The sequence below is a fragment of the Arvicola amphibius genome, chromosome 6 (assembly GCF_903992535.2).
Source record: "Arvicola amphibius chromosome 6, mArvAmp1.2, whole genome shotgun sequence".
NCBI classification, from domain to species: Eukaryota; Metazoa; Chordata; class Mammalia; order Rodentia; family Cricetidae; genus Arvicola; species Arvicola amphibius.
In genome coordinates, this window is record NC_052052.2 from 43,248,872 (window position 1) to 43,266,689 (window position 17,818).

General features: G+C 47.0%; 1 protein-coding gene across 3 annotated transcripts in view; it reads right to left on the reverse strand.

Moving 5' to 3' along the window:
- Positions 1 to 2,478: 2,478 nt before the first annotated feature.
- Dab1 (DAB adaptor protein 1) overlaps positions 2,479 to 17,818 on the reverse strand; it is a 243,998-nt gene continuing 228,658 nt past the window's right edge. For all 3 annotated transcript variants that reach the window (XM_038334853.1, XM_038334852.1, XM_038334851.1), the window contains 5 exons: positions 15,645 to 15,707; positions 13,360 to 13,468; positions 6,397 to 6,945; positions 2,917 to 3,044; positions 2,479 to 2,574 (listed from right to left, as the gene is read on the reverse strand). In XM_038334853.1, coding sequence (XP_038190781.1) covers positions 2,479 to 2,574; positions 2,917 to 3,044; positions 6,397 to 6,945; positions 13,360 to 13,468; positions 15,645 to 15,707 — 945 coding nt within the window. The remainder of the gene's footprint in view (positions 2,575 to 2,916; positions 3,045 to 6,396; positions 6,946 to 13,359; positions 13,469 to 15,644; positions 15,708 to 17,818) is intronic.

Here is a 17,818-nt window from a genome sequence, read left to right on the forward strand (position 1 = left end):
TGATGGTGTTATTAGTGATGGTGGTGACGGTGGAGGTAGTGGTGATAGTGACGTTGTGACAGTGGGATGGTGTGGCAGTGATCATGGTGACAGTGAAGAGGGTGCAGGGGTGCTACTGATGGCAAGGGTAGTAGAGGTGGTAATGATGGTTGCTTTCAGACAATCTATTGCTAGACACTGTATTGGGAACTCCATTATACATCACCTCATGACTTCACCCAAGTGTCCTATAAGGTGGGCATTACTTTGATCCCTATTTTTCAGATGAAAAGAGTGATCATGAATCCTGATCAAGATGATACAGATAAGAAGGAAGAATCCAGGTTCTGAACACTGACAATATTAATCCCCAAACAGGACTAAATGTTAGGCTGAATTCGCATGGTCTGACTTTATGCCACAGATTGGACTTACGGCATATTAGTTAATATCAAGGGCAATATAACCCTCTGCTAGCAGATGAACCATAATCAGAAATTAAAGAATGTCTCTGGCCCAAGATTTTCCACTTTTATGTGGCTAAGATTTCAAGTTCCAAATCCTGAGCTCTTGCCACAGAACCATGCGATGACTACAACCCAGCCATGGACGGAGCCAGATGGAACATCAAAGGAGGAACAAACCAAGGCCTTGTGGGAAACAGTCCAGCTTGTGTAAGTGCCTCAAGCCAAACAAGCCCATGAAGATATGTGCTTGAGATGTTGACCTGCCAAGGGTGTAAGTCCCAACTAGGACAATGTCCAACTAGTTCTAGGACAATGTTTTCCACCATTGTGATGAATGGCTTTCATCACCTCTAGTTCATTGATCAAATTTTCTAAAGCAACTTTGAGCTTATGACAAAGCAACTTTGAGCATATGAAGACTCCAAAACCTCCTTGGAATCACCTTAAGGAATCTTCTTATAATCCCTAACATTTCTCATTCCTAGAGCACCGACTTTGCCTTCAAGAGATCAATTCCCACTGTGATTGTGAAAGATTGGCTTTTTAGACGGGTATTTGGGTTTTGTATGGTATGGCATATTATTACATTTTACTGATATAAAATGTGACAGAACATATAGTGTGCTAGATTCTTTAATCATAAAAATCCTATTAACAAAAGAGACATTCAAAACCCTGGATTAGCTTTCCATTACTGTTCACAGGACCTGTGTGTGTACTAGGTGTGTACTATGAATAACTCTGCCGTGGCCACAGAGCCCAGTCCCGCGCAGTGAAAGCTGCTCACCATGTGAGTGGCCATGATACTGGTACTCAGGACAAAAGGAATCTTTGAGTTTGGCTTTGGCGGTCCTCCATGTTTATGGAAAACCAGGAAGATGTCTGAAAGTTTGACATGTTTATCCAAGCTGGCCTTAGAAATTGTGTCTAAGGAACAAGGTATACTTTTGTCTCCTGAGAAGGTTAGCTTCATCGGGTGTCTTTATTTTGTTTGAATCAGAGGTACTGAAAGTTGAGTTCCAAAAGGCACTTCTAGGGAATGCAAGGATGCCTCTCTCCAATTAGCTGCTAATGGATCTACAGTGGTTTGGTGGTAACACACAGGCTGCAGCAGAGCTGCCAAGAGCAGAGCCTCCAGAGTGACAGCTACATGTCTTTGGGCCTTGAATTTCACTGACACACGGGAAGGGGGTACCCTTCTCGGCTAGATGGGAAGGGCTACTATAACTGCACATCTTGATCAATCTTATTTCAAGCATGGCTTGTTTCTGTTGCACACTCTGGCTTCTCGGTGTGTTTGATTAGTGACCTCTTTAAATCCGTGGCATGTAGGCAAATGCAGTGACATTTCGCTTAAAAGAGTAAGGTGTCTGGGGCGCCTCTCACTGAGAAATTGTCGTGTGTGTGTGTGTATGTGTGTGTGTGTGTGAAAGAGAGCGAGAGAGTGAGCGAGTGAGCGAGCGAGAGAGAGAGAGAGAGAGAGTGTGTGTGTGTGTGTGTGTGTGTGTGAGAGAGAGAGAGAGAGAGAGAGAATAAGATGTGCCCATCCCAGAGTGCCAATGTTTTTAGAAACTCAATGCACATTAGGTAGTGTTGACTGGGTAGATAGAATTCTATCACCATCACTAACTCAGAATGCATCATTAATTAAACCACAAAAACTATTTGCCACATTCCCTCCAACCCTACCTTTTGGTGTATGTCAAAGGTCATTCATCCACATGAAAAAGCAAAGTGCAAAATTGAAATGAAGCAAAGGGAGATCATTCAAACACTGGCAACTGGCGAGATGGCTCAGGCAAGGGTTGAGGGGAGAAATACTGGCAATATAGTAACAGGCACGATAAACAATGCAGGCATTAGGAAAAGGCACAGACGAGGGGAGATGGTATGGATACTATAATACAGCACAGGCAAGCAGACAAAGCACAGACACTGGAATATGACGTCAGCGGTACACAGCAAGCAAGAGGGAAAACCTTGCAGGTGAAGGAGATTAAAAAGGACGGATACCTACCCAGACCTGCGCTATCTAGCTACCGTCTTGTGGACTTATATTATCGCCACTGGGATCACCACTGGGCTCCCCAAATGGATCACTGGTGGAGGACGCCTGTGATCCATCAGGCTAGAACACAAGAAGATAACACTTTTTTTTCTCTCTCTCTTCAACAAGTGAAAACATAAGGCAACCAAGATTATATTCACGTGGCACAGGCAACCAGTTACTTTAAAGGAGGGCTGAAACTTCCGCCGGAGGATGCCCCCTCCCAGATGCGAGAGCTCCTACTGACTTAACAAAAGGTCAGTGTTTCTGGCTGAGATGCATCTGAGCATACAGCAAAGTCCTTTTGGAGGCCGTTCGGACACCAGCTCTGAGAGCTTGCATTCTATTTTATCTTGACATCCTCATATACTATGGGGAAAATTTAATTTTAAAGGAAAGTAGGGCAGTCAGTGGATCACTTACAGCCTCTTGTTCTTCACTCTTGCTGGGACTTTCAAAGCCTTCTTCAAAGATGTCATCTGTGGTCGGATCACTGGCGTGGGACGCTGATGATTTCGAGGGAGAGCTCTGTCTCGGGGCTGGGGTTGGAGCTAGACCGAAAGAGGAAACGTGGTAAATGGAAATACAAGCCACAACCGCGTATCTTCCTCAGACACACCTGGGGTCCCCCGATGTTTGAGTCAAGTCTGCCCTCTCCCCATCTGCCAAATCTATGCAAATGAATTCCTCCCATGTTTATTTAGGGATGCCAGCCCTTGGAGCCTACAGGACTCTGAACAACTCCTAAAGTGCTTCTGACACACAAGCAAGCTGCAAGCTGCCAGGCCAGGCTGATTTTCTTCTCTCTCTTATATTGGAGGACACATTTTTAAAATGACTTTCATAGATCAGTCACTTTAAGAAAATTTAAGAGCAATGGTCCTCAAAACTTGTGAAGCTCCTTTGAGATAGAGGTTACTTATGTTCTCCAGAGAACCGGAGATTGCGAATGTCTTCACGGCAACTGCTAAGCCAGGCTTCGGATTCTTGCACACGCTCAGTAAGCACAGGCTGGGCTGGGAGAGCCATGGTAGGCAACGGCAAGGTTGGTGTGAAGAATATGCACCTGCTGTCATGACTTTCCTAAGTCTTCTTCCTCCTCTTATTTTTTCCAGAGGTTTCTACCACAGATGACATTGGAAGCTTTTCTTTTAACTTAGCATAGAAAACTCTGCCCACTGGCTCAGTCCCCAGGTATGGGTTGGCTGAGCAGGTTGAGTAGCAATGCCATCCATAAGCGCTCCCTGTCCCACTGTTCCGGAGCTTAGCAAAAACCTCGTATTTTATCAGAACGTGAATGACTGCAAAGGTTACTGTTGATCTTTTACCTCCATGGGCACTGCCTTCCATCTCCCTTATCATTCACAATATGCCCATGAAGCTAACCCCGACCAAGCTCCTTCCCTTCCTCGTGCTCCTATATAACTACGCGCAGTAATGTACACTTCCTTCAGGTGTTCAGAGCCAGGGCCCGGAGAGGCATGGGCAAGCACTCACATTTACAGAGGAGTGCGTATGAACTATGTATGAACTATGGGATGGCACAGATGCATCTGACACTACTCAGTCTTTCCTATTTGAGGCGTTTGTTTTGTTTTTGAACGGTTAATTTCTTGCTCATATCTTGAAGGGATGCGGATAGAGGAGAGGGTACAAAAATTGACTTTACATATTTTATTTAAGATAAAACATTACGTAGATCTTGTCTCGTGAGTTGGTTTCAGAGCAAACTAGCTACACTAGGTTTAACGCTGTATAAGGCTGCCTTGCTGAGTGGGCAATATTAAATAATTGGGTTCCGAATTGTGTTTGAGGTGGTATATTTCTTACAAAAGGCAGGGGATCCAGGCTGAGCCATCGGTCCTAACAGTATACTGATCATAGTTCCCCCGTGGGACCACCAGGAAGGCAGCTAGAGTTTAATTGCACAAGCGTCTCAGCTGTCACAAGGCTTTACGGAGCACTTCAGTATTTCATGGTCATGTTTTCTCAAGGTGGGTGACAATTTTGCCCCCTGCTCAGGGGACAATGGCAATGTCTGGGGTTATTAAAGGCTATGACAAGTAGAAGAAAGGGAGGAAGATGCTGTTTGCATCTGGTGGGTAGGAGCTAGAGAGTTGCTAAGTAAATACTGCATGGCAAAGCCTTCCTCTCAAACACAGTGATGGCGGGCTGGCCTTTCGGGCAGCTCATTTCATTCCCTACAACCTTTCCTAACGTCTGGATGTGCCAGGCACCCCGCGAACATGCTGAGAAGTGTCGGGTGGGCATGAAGGCAAGACAGTCCCTGTCCTCAAAGAACTTCCTTGTTTGTAGGCAGCCCATGGGGTTCACTGAAAAATGAGACATGTGCTTTTAAAAGACTCTTGTTCACTTATGCATGACTGTTATTTCTTTAGCATTTCATTTTTTATTCATTATTCCTCATTGAAAGCCCGCGGATTAGACTTAATAGAAATGCCTTGACTATGCAGCTCCCATGGCCTGAGTGCGAGGCCTTCATTTTTAGAACAGCATTCGGAACCTGGCTGAATGACACAATCTAATTGTATTCACATTAGATTTTTTTTTGACAATTCATGGTATTGGCCATCCAGTGATCCATATCACCGGTGACAGTAATGAAAACGCCAAAATCATTGTACCATGAGCCTTTTCTTTTCCCTTATCAATTGTCAAGGCCCAGGCTGAGTCACTGGAACACTTTTTTTCCCCCCGATTGTCTGACAAGCCCTTGCGTGCTCAAGTGTATCTGGATTCCGGCTCGTCAACAGGCTTTCTGTTTTTGGTGTTTGCAATGGGAAAAATAACTGTAAGCAGAGGCCCCACATGCTCAGGCCAGAAGGAAGGTGCTTCTCCCCCAAGGGGTCCAGAGACTCAGAGCGATGATTTGCTCTGCCCTAAGACACAGCGTGTCCCGCTGGAGCCTGCACTAGAAACCTGGCCCAGGAGCCTGCAACAGTCCCCTGACCAGGACCAACACGACGGAGATCTTTTCACGTTGCGATGCCTTTAAACGGCTGGCTTTGGAGCGTTAAGAACCATAGGGCCCATGGAGGTAAAACTATTACTCCAAAGCACATAGTCAATAGGAATAAAATGCCCTCCATGTCCCCAGCTGGGGCTCTCTGTCCAATCTCATCTCATTCAACTTGGTGTCAATCATCAGGCCCCGGGATGACCTCATGGTTATAAACTCTGCCTTACAACTCCCCTGATCTTAATTTCCTTTCTAATTAGTAAGTCTTGTTTTTAGATTTAATTAAATGAATTAATTAATTGTGTTTGTGCATGTGTGTGTGTGTGTGCTCACGTATGTGTAGATCAGAAACTTTAACTTTTGGGACTCAGACCTCTCCTTCTACCATGAGTTCTGGACACTGAACTCATGTCTTCAGGTTTCGTGGCAAACACCCTCACTTTCTGAGATCTTTCTGGCCCCTTGTTTCTACTTTTAAAACATTACACTTATTTTCAATTTAATAAGCCATGCTAAAATTTGTTTGCCATAGGCTAATACGTACACGAATCACAAATGAGCTTATCAACGAAACCTTAAGAAGCACAGTGATGTTGTGGACACATGCCAGGCATGTAGTATTCATATTATCAGGGAATTTCACCACCATTATCTGTCACATAGATCAGGGGCAACTTGGTCTCAGTGTTAATGTAGAAAGAGAGCTAGAGAATGAGGTGTGTGTGTGTGTGTGTGTGTGTATGTGTGGTGTGTGTGTGTGTGTGTGCTGTAACTGGTAGCCGAGGTGGTGGCTATAGGAACTGTTAACAGTGGTACTAACAAGCTTGAGATGCAAGTGAATAGATTCCGACCCTAGCAGCTTAGTTACCAGGAAAAGGGCTTTATACCCATCAGGTTTTAGAGCCCAATGAAAGGACACTCACGTGAGTTGGTGGACGGTGTAGTGGAAGTCACAGGTGTCAAATTCAGTTGGGAGATGTCAAAGTCATCACAGTCGTCTGTATCTTGTGCCACCCCGACTTTGTTGAAGTAACTGGAGAAGGCCTCTGAGGTACAGGTCAGGGAGGGCTGGTCAGGCTTCCGGGAGGGCACGGGTGGAGGCTGGACCATCTGGAAATCCTTAAACATTTCCTTCCCCATTTTCTGCCTGGGCTTGTCACTCTGTGGACTTGACCTGGCAGAGTCATTCGTGCCTGGGACCGTTGCGAGGGGGGTGAGGGGACCTTGGAACATGGCAGCTGGTAAAGGCATAACAGTTTGTGTGGGCATGAAGGCGGCTGGCGGGAACTGCCCGGCCACAGTTGGCCAGGGTTGCTGGGTGGTAGGAAAGAGGCCTGGCTGGCCCCACGCGATGGGTTGAGCTCCTGGCATCACCTGAGCAACGGGCGGCTGGGCACTCATGGCAATCTGCTGTTGAACGAGGGGCTGCTGGCCCCAGAAGGATGGGAGGACGGCGCCCATAGCGACATAACCTGGAACAGGAGAGAGGGAGGGTCAGGCATCCTGGATAGGAAAAGTCCATGGAGCCGAGTGATTGACAGCTATGTATTGCCCATGTACAGCGAGGAAGAGGTCTGACTTTTCACCTAGGCCTCTGAAATTCTAGCATTCCAGTTTCACGCTGCCCGCTGCCTTCCAACTGGGAAACTTACTGAAAGTTAGCTTCAGCCATTGAAACTCTTCTCAGTTGATCAAGCAGGGGCCAAGTGAAAACACGGGCAAGGCCGCCTTCCACTGAGACACTCCTGCTCTTGAACTATGAACTCTGGGAAAGTACAGCAACGGTAAGAATGTTATTATTCCCCAACTCAAGCTGTGTTTCACTCCCTATTTATGACCTTCCTGATGAGAGGGTCACCTGGCCCCCTGCCTCCAGAGGGTAGATGTCCTGAGGTCGGAGGCTTATGTCTTTCTCATGTGGTTACCCCAAGTCCTACACCCAAGTCCTAGCCCAGTCTGGCCTCTGTAGACTTTTACTCTGTATCAGGTACAGTCATCCACACCTTGAATATAGAACTATTTAGTCTTCAGGTCATCGTGCTGACATCGAAGATAATGGATGCCCAACTTATAGACAGGGACGTGGAGCACGATGGATGCATGGGCCACCTGCTCCACATCCTCATGAAATCCCTGCATGTTAGATACTGCTATGTCCATTTAGGGATGAGGAAAACTGAGTCTCAAGGGAGGAAAGGTAATTTGCTGACTGTCACTGTGGTGGCCCAGGCTACCGTGGAATGTAGCATACTCTGAATCAACTGGAAATCCTTACAGTCTTTCAGTGGTCCTCATGCTTCTGCAGTGGCATAGTGGCCACTTAGATGGACACCTAAGCCTAAGAGACAAGTGGCCACTCAGTCACGGCAAAGGGTAGAGAAGCCAGCTTTGCCCAAAGAAGCACTTTAATGGCTGCCGGAATGAAGCTGTAGGTACAGTACAGTGAGATCAGAATAAAAGGGAGAGGACTCAGGGTATCCTAGCAACGTCTAAAGGGATGATGGGCAGGTGCTGCGGCAATGATAACATCATGGTCCATATCAGTATCTCTGGTGAGCCCATAGTGATGGTGTACAGGGTACCTCATTCCAGTCCCAGATTTAACTGTTCCTCAATAGATTGATTCAAGGGCAAGGCAACAATCCCAGTCTGGTCATTTCTAGACTTCCCTGCCACGCTGCCCCAGGAGGAAGCTTTAGAGAGGGCACAAAGACTTCTTGTTGGTGAATCTAACCAGTGTTAAAGTCTTTTAAACAATGAAACAGACATCCTAACAGACAGGTCCAATTATCCCCGGGCATGAGGGATCCTGCTCAAAGTTCAGATCTGTTGTTCACTGTTTCATCTGTTACCCACTCCTGCAGTGACTTGACCTCCCGACACACTCAGTGGCACGCGGGTCACTCGTTTCTGATGTACTTTGAAATCCCTAAATTATTCTCACAGGGATTGCCCCCTAGGAGTAAAGAGGAAATTTGCGCGATGTTTTAGTTGTTATGGTAACTACAGGGAAGTTAAGGTAACTACGGGTCTCATGGTATTTAAGGGGCCACCAGCGTTGACAGCTGACATAATTTGTGAGACCAGTGCACAGGATAGTGGACAATTCCACCTTCTGTCTATGAATGGGCAAAGCCTTAGATGGACGGAATGACTCAGAAACTCGGTTTCTTTGCGTAGCATCAACGCCCACGACTCCCCACAATTGAGACAAGTTTGCACACTCAAGGGAAAATATATATATATATATACACATATATATATGTATACATATATATGTGTATATATATATATATGTGTGTGTGTGTATATATATATATTTCATTGCCTCTGGAATGCCCAAGAGTGTTTTTGAGAATGGTGGTCACAGACAGAAACACGTCTGCTGGAGGCTGATTTCTGCCTGTATTTTCAGCAGCAGCTTTTCCTGTTGACTCTATTATCAGATCCTCTCATTACTCATCGTGTCCCGAAGTATGGTCATGCCTAAGTATTCCTAAATTGAAATACACGCTTTTATTATAAATCACTTCTCATTTCAGTTCCATACTAGCAGTACGACATTCTACTGATTAAAAAAAAAATGGCGTTGGACTATCATGCTATTATCTATGGGTTTCAACACTGCAGGTACTTGCGATAGAGAGAATGATCTGGGCTTCTTCACAAGAGGCGACTTAAATAGCCATGGACCGTCCGTGACTCTGGTGAGGGTCATTAGTGAGAGGGTAAGAACTGGAGGTTTCTACCCAGCCATGCCACCACCCTCCTTCCCACTGCGATTTTAAAACACAAATACAGCTATTCCTTGATGACGGGGTTATAACCTAAGAAACCCCACAGTAAACTCGAGAGACTGCAGGGCCTAACCTCCTGAACAGCCCGCTTAGCGGCCCAGTACCCTGGGGAGGGAGTGACCCTTTCTCCTTCTGATTGCATGGCTGACTGGGAGCCACTGCTCCCGGTGACTGCCCAGCATCTACCGAGAGCACTGAACCACATATTGTTTCCCTGGGGAAAGATCAACATTCACAGTGTGGTTTTTATTGAATGCATATTGTCATCACACAAACACGAAAAAGAATCCTAAGGAGAAGCATTCTGAGCCACATCTTAGGAGTCTATGTGGCACTTCACTGCCTTGTGCAGAAGGCTCAGAGAAGGCTTGGCTCATGAGCACTGGGGAGGGGGGGGTGGTGTATGGATCAAGAGGACGGACATCTTGACCATCTTTTTCTAAGAGCGTTACGTGTAAGACCCACAAGTACTGTGATCTCTGATGATTTTACTGCTGATGGCAGCCCCTGTCCTATATTTTGTTTCCTTTCTTCCCCCCCACCCCACCGGGAGCTAACAGATGGGCTATGCACAATTTTGGGGAGAGAGCGATTAGCATGTCTCTCTGGCTTCAAGCCATCTGCTCCAGACCACAGTACAACATTCAGAAGAGAAAAAGGCAGCGTTGGGTAATTGGCACCATGTTGGGGGGTTTACAGATCTTATCCAATGTTCCTCATTGAGGGAGGAGGGCTGTGCAGCCTGAGTTTTTCCTAAGCCTGGAGGAGCTACTGCTGTCTAGCCACAGGTCTTACGCATGCCTGAAGGCATACCTCAGCATCAGGGCTATGGCGTCATGGGTCTCAGCAAGCAGCTTCGTGGAGGCCACTGCAGTCACCTAAACGATTTGTCAGCTGCTGACTTGTGAATGTGTGCAGCAGTGGAAGGAGGAGGTGCCAATGAGCATCTGTTTGTGTCAACAAGCTTGGGTAATACAACCCTCTTTGCTGCTGGCTAGCTGCATCCCCCCACCTTGCAGCTAGGGGCTATTTTTTTTAAAGTGTTAAAAATTGCATTTTATAACACGCTCCCAGCTCTGGAGACATCCCTACCCATGACTGAGGAAAGGAAAACAAAACCAGACTAAACTATAAGAAGCATATTGAAAACAAAGGGTCTGTATTTGTATAGAACTTATATGGGACCTCCTAGACACACTGCCCCATTTGACTCATTCATTCGTCCAAAAATATCCATGCTGGATGCCTGGCTCTGACTCAATCTCTAGAGATGCAGAGAACAAAGCAGCAGTCCCCCGATTATTGGTGGGGGAGGAGGTCCTTGTAGTAAGCCTCTTGGGTAGCTATTATTACTATCTGTTTAATCTATATGCATAACATTCTACTTCCATGAGGGCACAGCCTGCACAAGCCACTTACATGAGCAGAAAAGCGTGGGCCCCTGATAAGAAGCACATAGCATCCACAGAGTTCTTCCTTAGAGCATATTTCTGTGCAACATTACAAAGGTCTTCTAGAAGACACCACTTACAAGGCTCTCAAGCACAGCTCTGGGAGGTCAAATCACCATTCCTCATTTTCACCTCTAAGGGCCTAGGCTCAGCAGAGATCGGGCTGGGTCATCTGCACCTGGTTGGTGGACAGCCTGCGTTCTCCAATCTAATCCACCCAGGCCACCTCTGCTATGAAGAGCCAAAAGACTAAAGACCTAAACTTTACTATATGCATTTAAAAAGTTCCAAGAAGATATAGGGAAAAAAAAAACAAAGATAGGGTAGGGCAGGACACATGGCATTTGAGTTCTGTAATAAGAGCTATGATAAAATAAGAACAGCCTTTTCCACAGTGAGTGCCTACGATACACCAGCATTTTCCCAAGGGCTTAGTTATCTCATTCAGTTCTCATGACACTGACACAAGGTCTTGCTTCTCAATGCAGGTACGAAGATGAAATTTTTGCCTCTGACAGATTATCTGCCCCAACATCTTAAAGGCAGGGTTCAAGACCGGCCAGGAGATTCAGGGGTCCTCAGCAGCAGCTATTCTTTGTTGGACTGGTCCCCTTCTTGACCTTGTCTCCCTATTCCTAATCTCTGCAAGGTGGGCGGAGGCACAACAGCTGGTGACACTGGAACACCAGGGGAAGAGGGAGAGGCTCCCATGATCGCCACCCAAGGACGGCCTCGGGTATATTTTATGTAAAGACAGAAAGCAAAAATACACTAACGCAAATTGATTTTAGAATGATGCTCTGAAGGCTGTTCAGATTTTTCAATAATCCGAAGGGACAGCACCACAAAAAACAGATAGCTCGAAACATAGCTGGTTAGGTGGGAGGAGACTGCACTCTTGAAGCTGACTCGGGATAAAGCAGAGCTGTGCTGTGTCTAACAAAGGTCTCCAGAACACTGTAGTCAAATGCGAGTGCAGGGGGAGACATGGAGTCACACCTAGTACCATTTGTTCTTGACAGAGAAGAGGGTGCAAGTAGAAGGGGTCAAACTTCTTTCTCCTGCCTGGAACACCCTTAACCAAAAAGCCTATTGGCTTCCTTGGCTCTTTACCTTCTTGATGTTGTCCTGCTTAAGACAGCCTTCTGACCGTACTCTATTTGGCCGGAATTCTGGTGTTCACTCTCTGCCTTATGCGTCTTTTCATTTCCCATGCCTCTCATATTCTAATGCATTGCACAACTGATTGACACTATGCTGTTTGGCCCCAGCTAGAGGGAAGCCCTCTGTTTACTGATGTACCCCAAGCACCTGGGACAGGAGCTGGCATGTAGTGGGCACTCAGTGAATACTAGCAGAGGAAGCACACCTCAAGATTGGGAAGTATGGGGTCAAGCATTGTTATCACTGATCCTTATAGACAGAGCGATGGGGACCAAACGTGGGTATGTGACGGTAAGGTTCAAGCCCAGGCACACTCCCCATAGATATTTTTATTCATATTTTAAATGACACATTCTATTTTTACCACTTTAATGCCCATTTTATACTCAGAAAATAAGTCACCACCACTATCCCATCTCAGAGACAACTAAAACAATTCAACTGGGGAGCTTGGAAATGAACACATGTTTAGGCTGCCTGTAGATACTAAGTAAGCTATCACTCAAGAAGCAGTCACTACCAACTTTACAGCTTCTAGAAGTCTGTGATGATCTTAGACTCAAGAGGAGGAGCCGTATTCCAGCACAGCCTATGAATTTTTAATTTACATACAATAACAGCAAGGTTTATATTTAGTAGCGAGAATTTGCTTCTAACACTATATAATTAAAATTAATTATTTACATAAAAAGCACAAGCAGATTTGTAGTCTAAAATATTTAGGTTCTCATTTGCTGTTTATAAAAATAAAGCCAAGAAAGAAATAGTGAGCCTCCAACTCAGTGAAGGTAGGTAGAAGGAGAGGCAATATTCCTCTAGGCTCCCAGACAGTTAAGAGAACTAGGCTCTCCTGTCAGTGGCCCTTTCCCAGTGGAACTGCCTGGCTACCTGGAATGGTAAATCACGGGCACAAAGAATAACCCCTAGAAGGCTAGCTATTTGCAACTTAGCTACAGTACTCTGGCCATAGGCATTTTTACCCTGTTGTAAATACAGCTGACACATGTTAAAAGAATACTTGGAAAATGAAAAAAGATACTTTCTGACTCTCTAAAAACTACATTCTCCTCTCAGTTACCCACTAGCAATTCACTGTTGTCCTACCTGGCTCTCCATGTGGGTGGGGGACCTCTCTTTCCTTGAGCCCAGCAAGGACTGAAGAGGTCTCTCTCCTCTCTCCTGGGCACCATCTTCCCTGCCTCTGGCTGTAGTGATCAGGAGGAAACGGATCTATGTCTGTGTGCACGATGCGTTGTTATTTCTCAAACAACCCTGAGTCTGGCATTTTCCAGGTGGGGCATCAGTACCCACAGCCTTGTGTTCGACCACCTGCCCACCGACATGGCTGCCTCACGTCTCCTGATGAGCCACTGGTGAGAACCGGACTCAGGTGTCTTAACCGTATTCAGGGCTGGTTCCCTGAGTTGTCCGAGTGAGGCCCACAGGAAGTAGGAGGGAGGAGGGGCGGGCTTACCTGAGGGTACAGCAGCAGTGCCAAAAGACACAGAGCCAAACACATCCGCACTCCCCGGAAGCGTCTGGGATGACGACGGGAGGAAGGCATCACCTGGGGTTGCGGGAGTCTGCCAGACAGAGAGGGGCAAGGGAACAGACGCGTGAGACCTGCTCTGCTAGCGTCCACATAGGCGGAGGAGTGGGAGTGACAGCCAGACACAGTCCAAGTCACTTGTGTGCTTCACAGCTGTGGGCTGGGGACAGAGGTGCTATCTTACCCTCTCCCTCCAGAGCTGCAGTGGGGACTAAATGAAACCATGCGTCTAAACGATTATTTTTATTAAGGTCTCCTTTAAGCACCACGCACGGGCATATAGTCGATGTTGAGCACACGACGGTCAGTGTGAAAATCCATTTGAGTCCCTACCCCTGGGGGTTTTCAGGCCACCAACATATTCCATCATATACGGCTTTCGCCACTTGCAAGTGGTCAATTCAATCTGAAATATACACGCTTGAACCCTACTGTATTCTCAGTTTAGAGCGTGCGGTTGATTAGGTGGTCGGTAAACAGTTGGCTAAATAAACAAAGAAAGCTTGGCAAGTGGATGGAGTGCAGGCCTGCATGTCCTGGAGCCTTGCAGACTCTTGCTTGAACCTCCCCTTTGCAAAAGAGAAGGAAATAGTTCCGAGATGACCACCTAAGAACCGCGGTGTATATGGGAACTTCTAGAACCAACCTGGCCCAAGCTGCAGCTCTAGGAAGGTCAGATGCATGCTGGGTAAGATGAGTGTTATCAATAAGAATATCGGCACCTGTTAACTGTATAGGCTTTTGCCTATGAAGTGTAAGCCGGCTGGATGCCATGCTATCCTTGTTGGTCCCCACCCCCTCCGCTGGAACAGACTGGGGCAAGCAATTAATTCTGAAACCACGGCAATTAGACAGGGCCATTTTTAGACCATCAGCTTCCGGGACGAATGGCATTGTTCGGAGGATTACTAAACACCCATTTGGATGGCGCTTGGGTTCAGGGCCAGAAATGCAGCCCTGAGCTGCTGTGTTAAGCATTTTTTGCACATAGTCAGAGCTGTTCTCTTCCCCCCACATGGCCTCGAAGACGTCACATGTCCTTCCTGGGTCTGAGTTTGCTCATTTGTGCAAATGCAGGGGTGAAGAAGGGAGAGTACTTTAGGCTGGCTCTTGCCAGTTTCCTACCCCAGCTGTTACCTGAGGTTGCCGTAGGAGAGAAAGGCTCAGGAGAGTGGCCTGGCTTCTCTGGGAACAAGACAGAGGGTCAGGCAGCTGTGCCTGGATTCCCCAGTGGCAACTGTGGGCTGTGGGGTCTCAGGCTTTCTGTCCTTGGTGGTGAGATCATGGCCCTTTCTCTGGGAGGAGTAGCTCACCAAGGAACCATAATACTACGCCTCTGTTTGCACAACTGTGTGGTGCCCAGAGGGTCAGTCCATCCTCAGCAGCCTCAACTGGTACAGCTGCAGCTGACTGCTCTCTCCACATCTCTGGGGAGCAGGCAGGGTGAGGAATGGGGTGGGAGCAGATGGGGGCTTTCTAGTCTTTCAGTGGCTACTGCAGGGGCAGGATTGCCAATGAAAGTATCCAGTACTGAGGTTCTATGAGGTTGCTTTGTTTAAATTCAATTCTCTTTCTCTCTCTTCCTCTCCCTCTCTCTCTTCCTGTCCCTCTCTCTCTCTCTCTCTGCTCCATGCCTTCTTGATCCTCTTGCAAACAGTGCCCAGATGTCGTAACTGAGCTGTGGCTGTGAACCCAGAGTGTCATGAGCAGCTCGGGGAGGCACGTGGTTTACAAGGCTCATAGGCACGCCAGTGAGAAGCAATCACAGAGTGAAGTGGGAAGGGAGGAGGGAAAGGGAAAGATGAGGCAGAAGAGGCTTCCTTTCCTTAGCTGCCCACTGTGCTATGGGGGATCAGGTAGATGCTGACACGTGCCCTCTTATGCTTCCTGCCCTGTTGAGTCTCTTGTCCATATTCCCAACTTAGCTACCTGCTCTTGGTAGGACAAACTATCTATCTTTCCCATCTCCCTTCTTAGAGCCTGAAAGGTAAGCCACAGTGTTCTGTGGTTGCTGAGTGCATGGTGTCATTTATTCCTCAGACCAGAGCCATTCATCCGAATTGTTTTTTTTCATTGTAAGGGAGACTGAGGTTGAGGAGCATTAGCTGAAATTTACCAGCCAGGCTCTCTCACCAAAGCCCAGACTGTGCCACTGTGCGGTTGGGGAAAAGGGGCCAGGCAATGGGACTCAGAGGGCAGGGCATACTTACAGGGGGAGAGGTTATATCAGGAGGGGTGGACATGTCTCCAAAAAGTTCTAATTGGGTCACAGCCTGAAAAGACAAGAGAGAATTGTGTAAGCTGCTGGGCTTGCTTTAAAACGTTATAGTGTAAGAAGAGCTACCCTTTCCTCTGTGACCATCACGTGAATGGTGAGGCCTGTCATTCACTACTACACCTCCCGGTTCCAAGGCAACACGTCTGGATAGAACCAGAATCAGTCTACTTCTCTGTCTAGTTGTCTATCTGGGCTTGATGAGTGGTACTCATTTGTTACAAGCAGCGTTAATAGCATTTCTTCATCCTTACGTATCTCCAAATGCAGTCAAAAACTGTGGGCAGAAATGCAGCCCTATGACCGGTTTCTCTCAAGAGTGGAAACCACCCATCCAAAAACCCCCACCTGAAGAATGACAAGGGATGACTACGAGGTCCTTTCTCAGTCCATGCTTCTCGTCACCCTAGTCCTGAGAGGTAGGGACCCTTATTCAAAGAAACTGATCTGCATAGAGGTTACAGAGGTTACACCAAGGTCATCCGGTCGGGATGGCAGGATTTGTATTTTCTACATAGAGAACACGCAGTCAAACGTGCATTCCACCCCAAGTCTGTCTTTGGGATAAAAATGTGGTTGGATGAAAAGAAAGCATTTCATTTAATACCAGGAAGGACATCAACACCAGCCCAGCACACACACTATCAATCACTCCCAGGAACTCCATCCCTGCAGACACTGGACCATCCATCTTCCCATCCATCATACAGAGAGTGGAAGAGAGTCTGGCCAGAGAGCAGAAGAACCCTTTTAAGATACACTTAGAAATTAATCTGCATACACTTTAGCTTCAGGGACCGTAGGGATTCTTTGGCCAGGAACCAAATGCCCCGACTTAATTATGCAAAGCATATAATCGCACACTTGGTGCGAACCTGTCCACTGAGCAAACACGATTTTCCACTCATCTTCAGAGCTTAAGCGAGGGCTCGTGATGCAGGCCAGCACACACCCAGCTAACAGAAGGTCCAGGAAGAGGTTGGCTGCCCCTGCTACTCTGGTCCCCCACAGGCATTCAGTTCTAGCTTGGCCATACTTGGATCTATAGGGTTTATACCAAAACCAGAACGGTCATTCCTTCTGATGAATGAGCCAGCTCTGAGTTTGGGAGAAGGTCCCACAGTCGGGTGTGTCTGTTGAGTCCTATCCTGCAGGCTCCTTCCAAGCTTAACTTCCTCAGCTGGATGATGGAGCTGATAATACCCCCTTACATGTTACAGATTTATCATCCCTAACCTGAAAACACGAAAGCTCCAACAGTCCAAATCCCACTTCCTTTGAGTGTTGATAGGATGCTGTAAGTGGAAGATTCTATACCTGACTCCCTGTAAGGGTCATGGTAAAAAAAAAAAATATTCTGGGACACTAAGTATACTTTACTAAGTTATATGCAAGATATGAGCAGAGGTATGCATGAGGCAGGAAGGAATTTTGTATTTAGACTCTGGTTCAGTCCCCAAGGTGTGTCGTTCTGAATATGTCAAAACAAAGTGTTTTGCTTCTACCCAAGGACACAACATTCTTCCCACAAACCTTGAAGAAGAATAAGGTGCTGGACATTGCGCTAGATGTTAGGGGCATAGACATGAGAACTGCCAAGTCCCAACTGCAGGTAGTGATGGTCTGTTGGGGATGACAGTCCACAGATGGCCGATCCCTTCAAGGTAACATGATAGAAAGGGTAACCATAGTCTCTGTGGGGCAGCTGGAACCCAGTCTGCTAGGGGCAGAGAATTTAGTCAGCGTTTTCCAAAGGAAACAGCCTGTCTCCAAATCCTGGTGACAAAGACGAGGAAGGACCCTGAAGTCACATGAAACGAAGTCCACGAGCCAGGAAGAACCCTGGGGGAGGGGAAGGCTGTTGGGTGCTACCAGCATGAACCTCTTCTGGGAGAAGAAGTGGGCGAGGGGGACTGAGAAAGGCTGGAGAGGCCCTTGTGGGCATTGCAGAGTTTCCCCCACTGACTCTCTCTCAACAGCGTTCCTCTTACACAGGACAGCCCAGCAGCTGATGGTCTCTGGCATGTAGGGTGTGCTCCTAAACCTGGACTCTCCGATTTTCTTCCGCAAATCTTCTTTGATAACGGTGAAGGCTACCCTTTGGTCCCT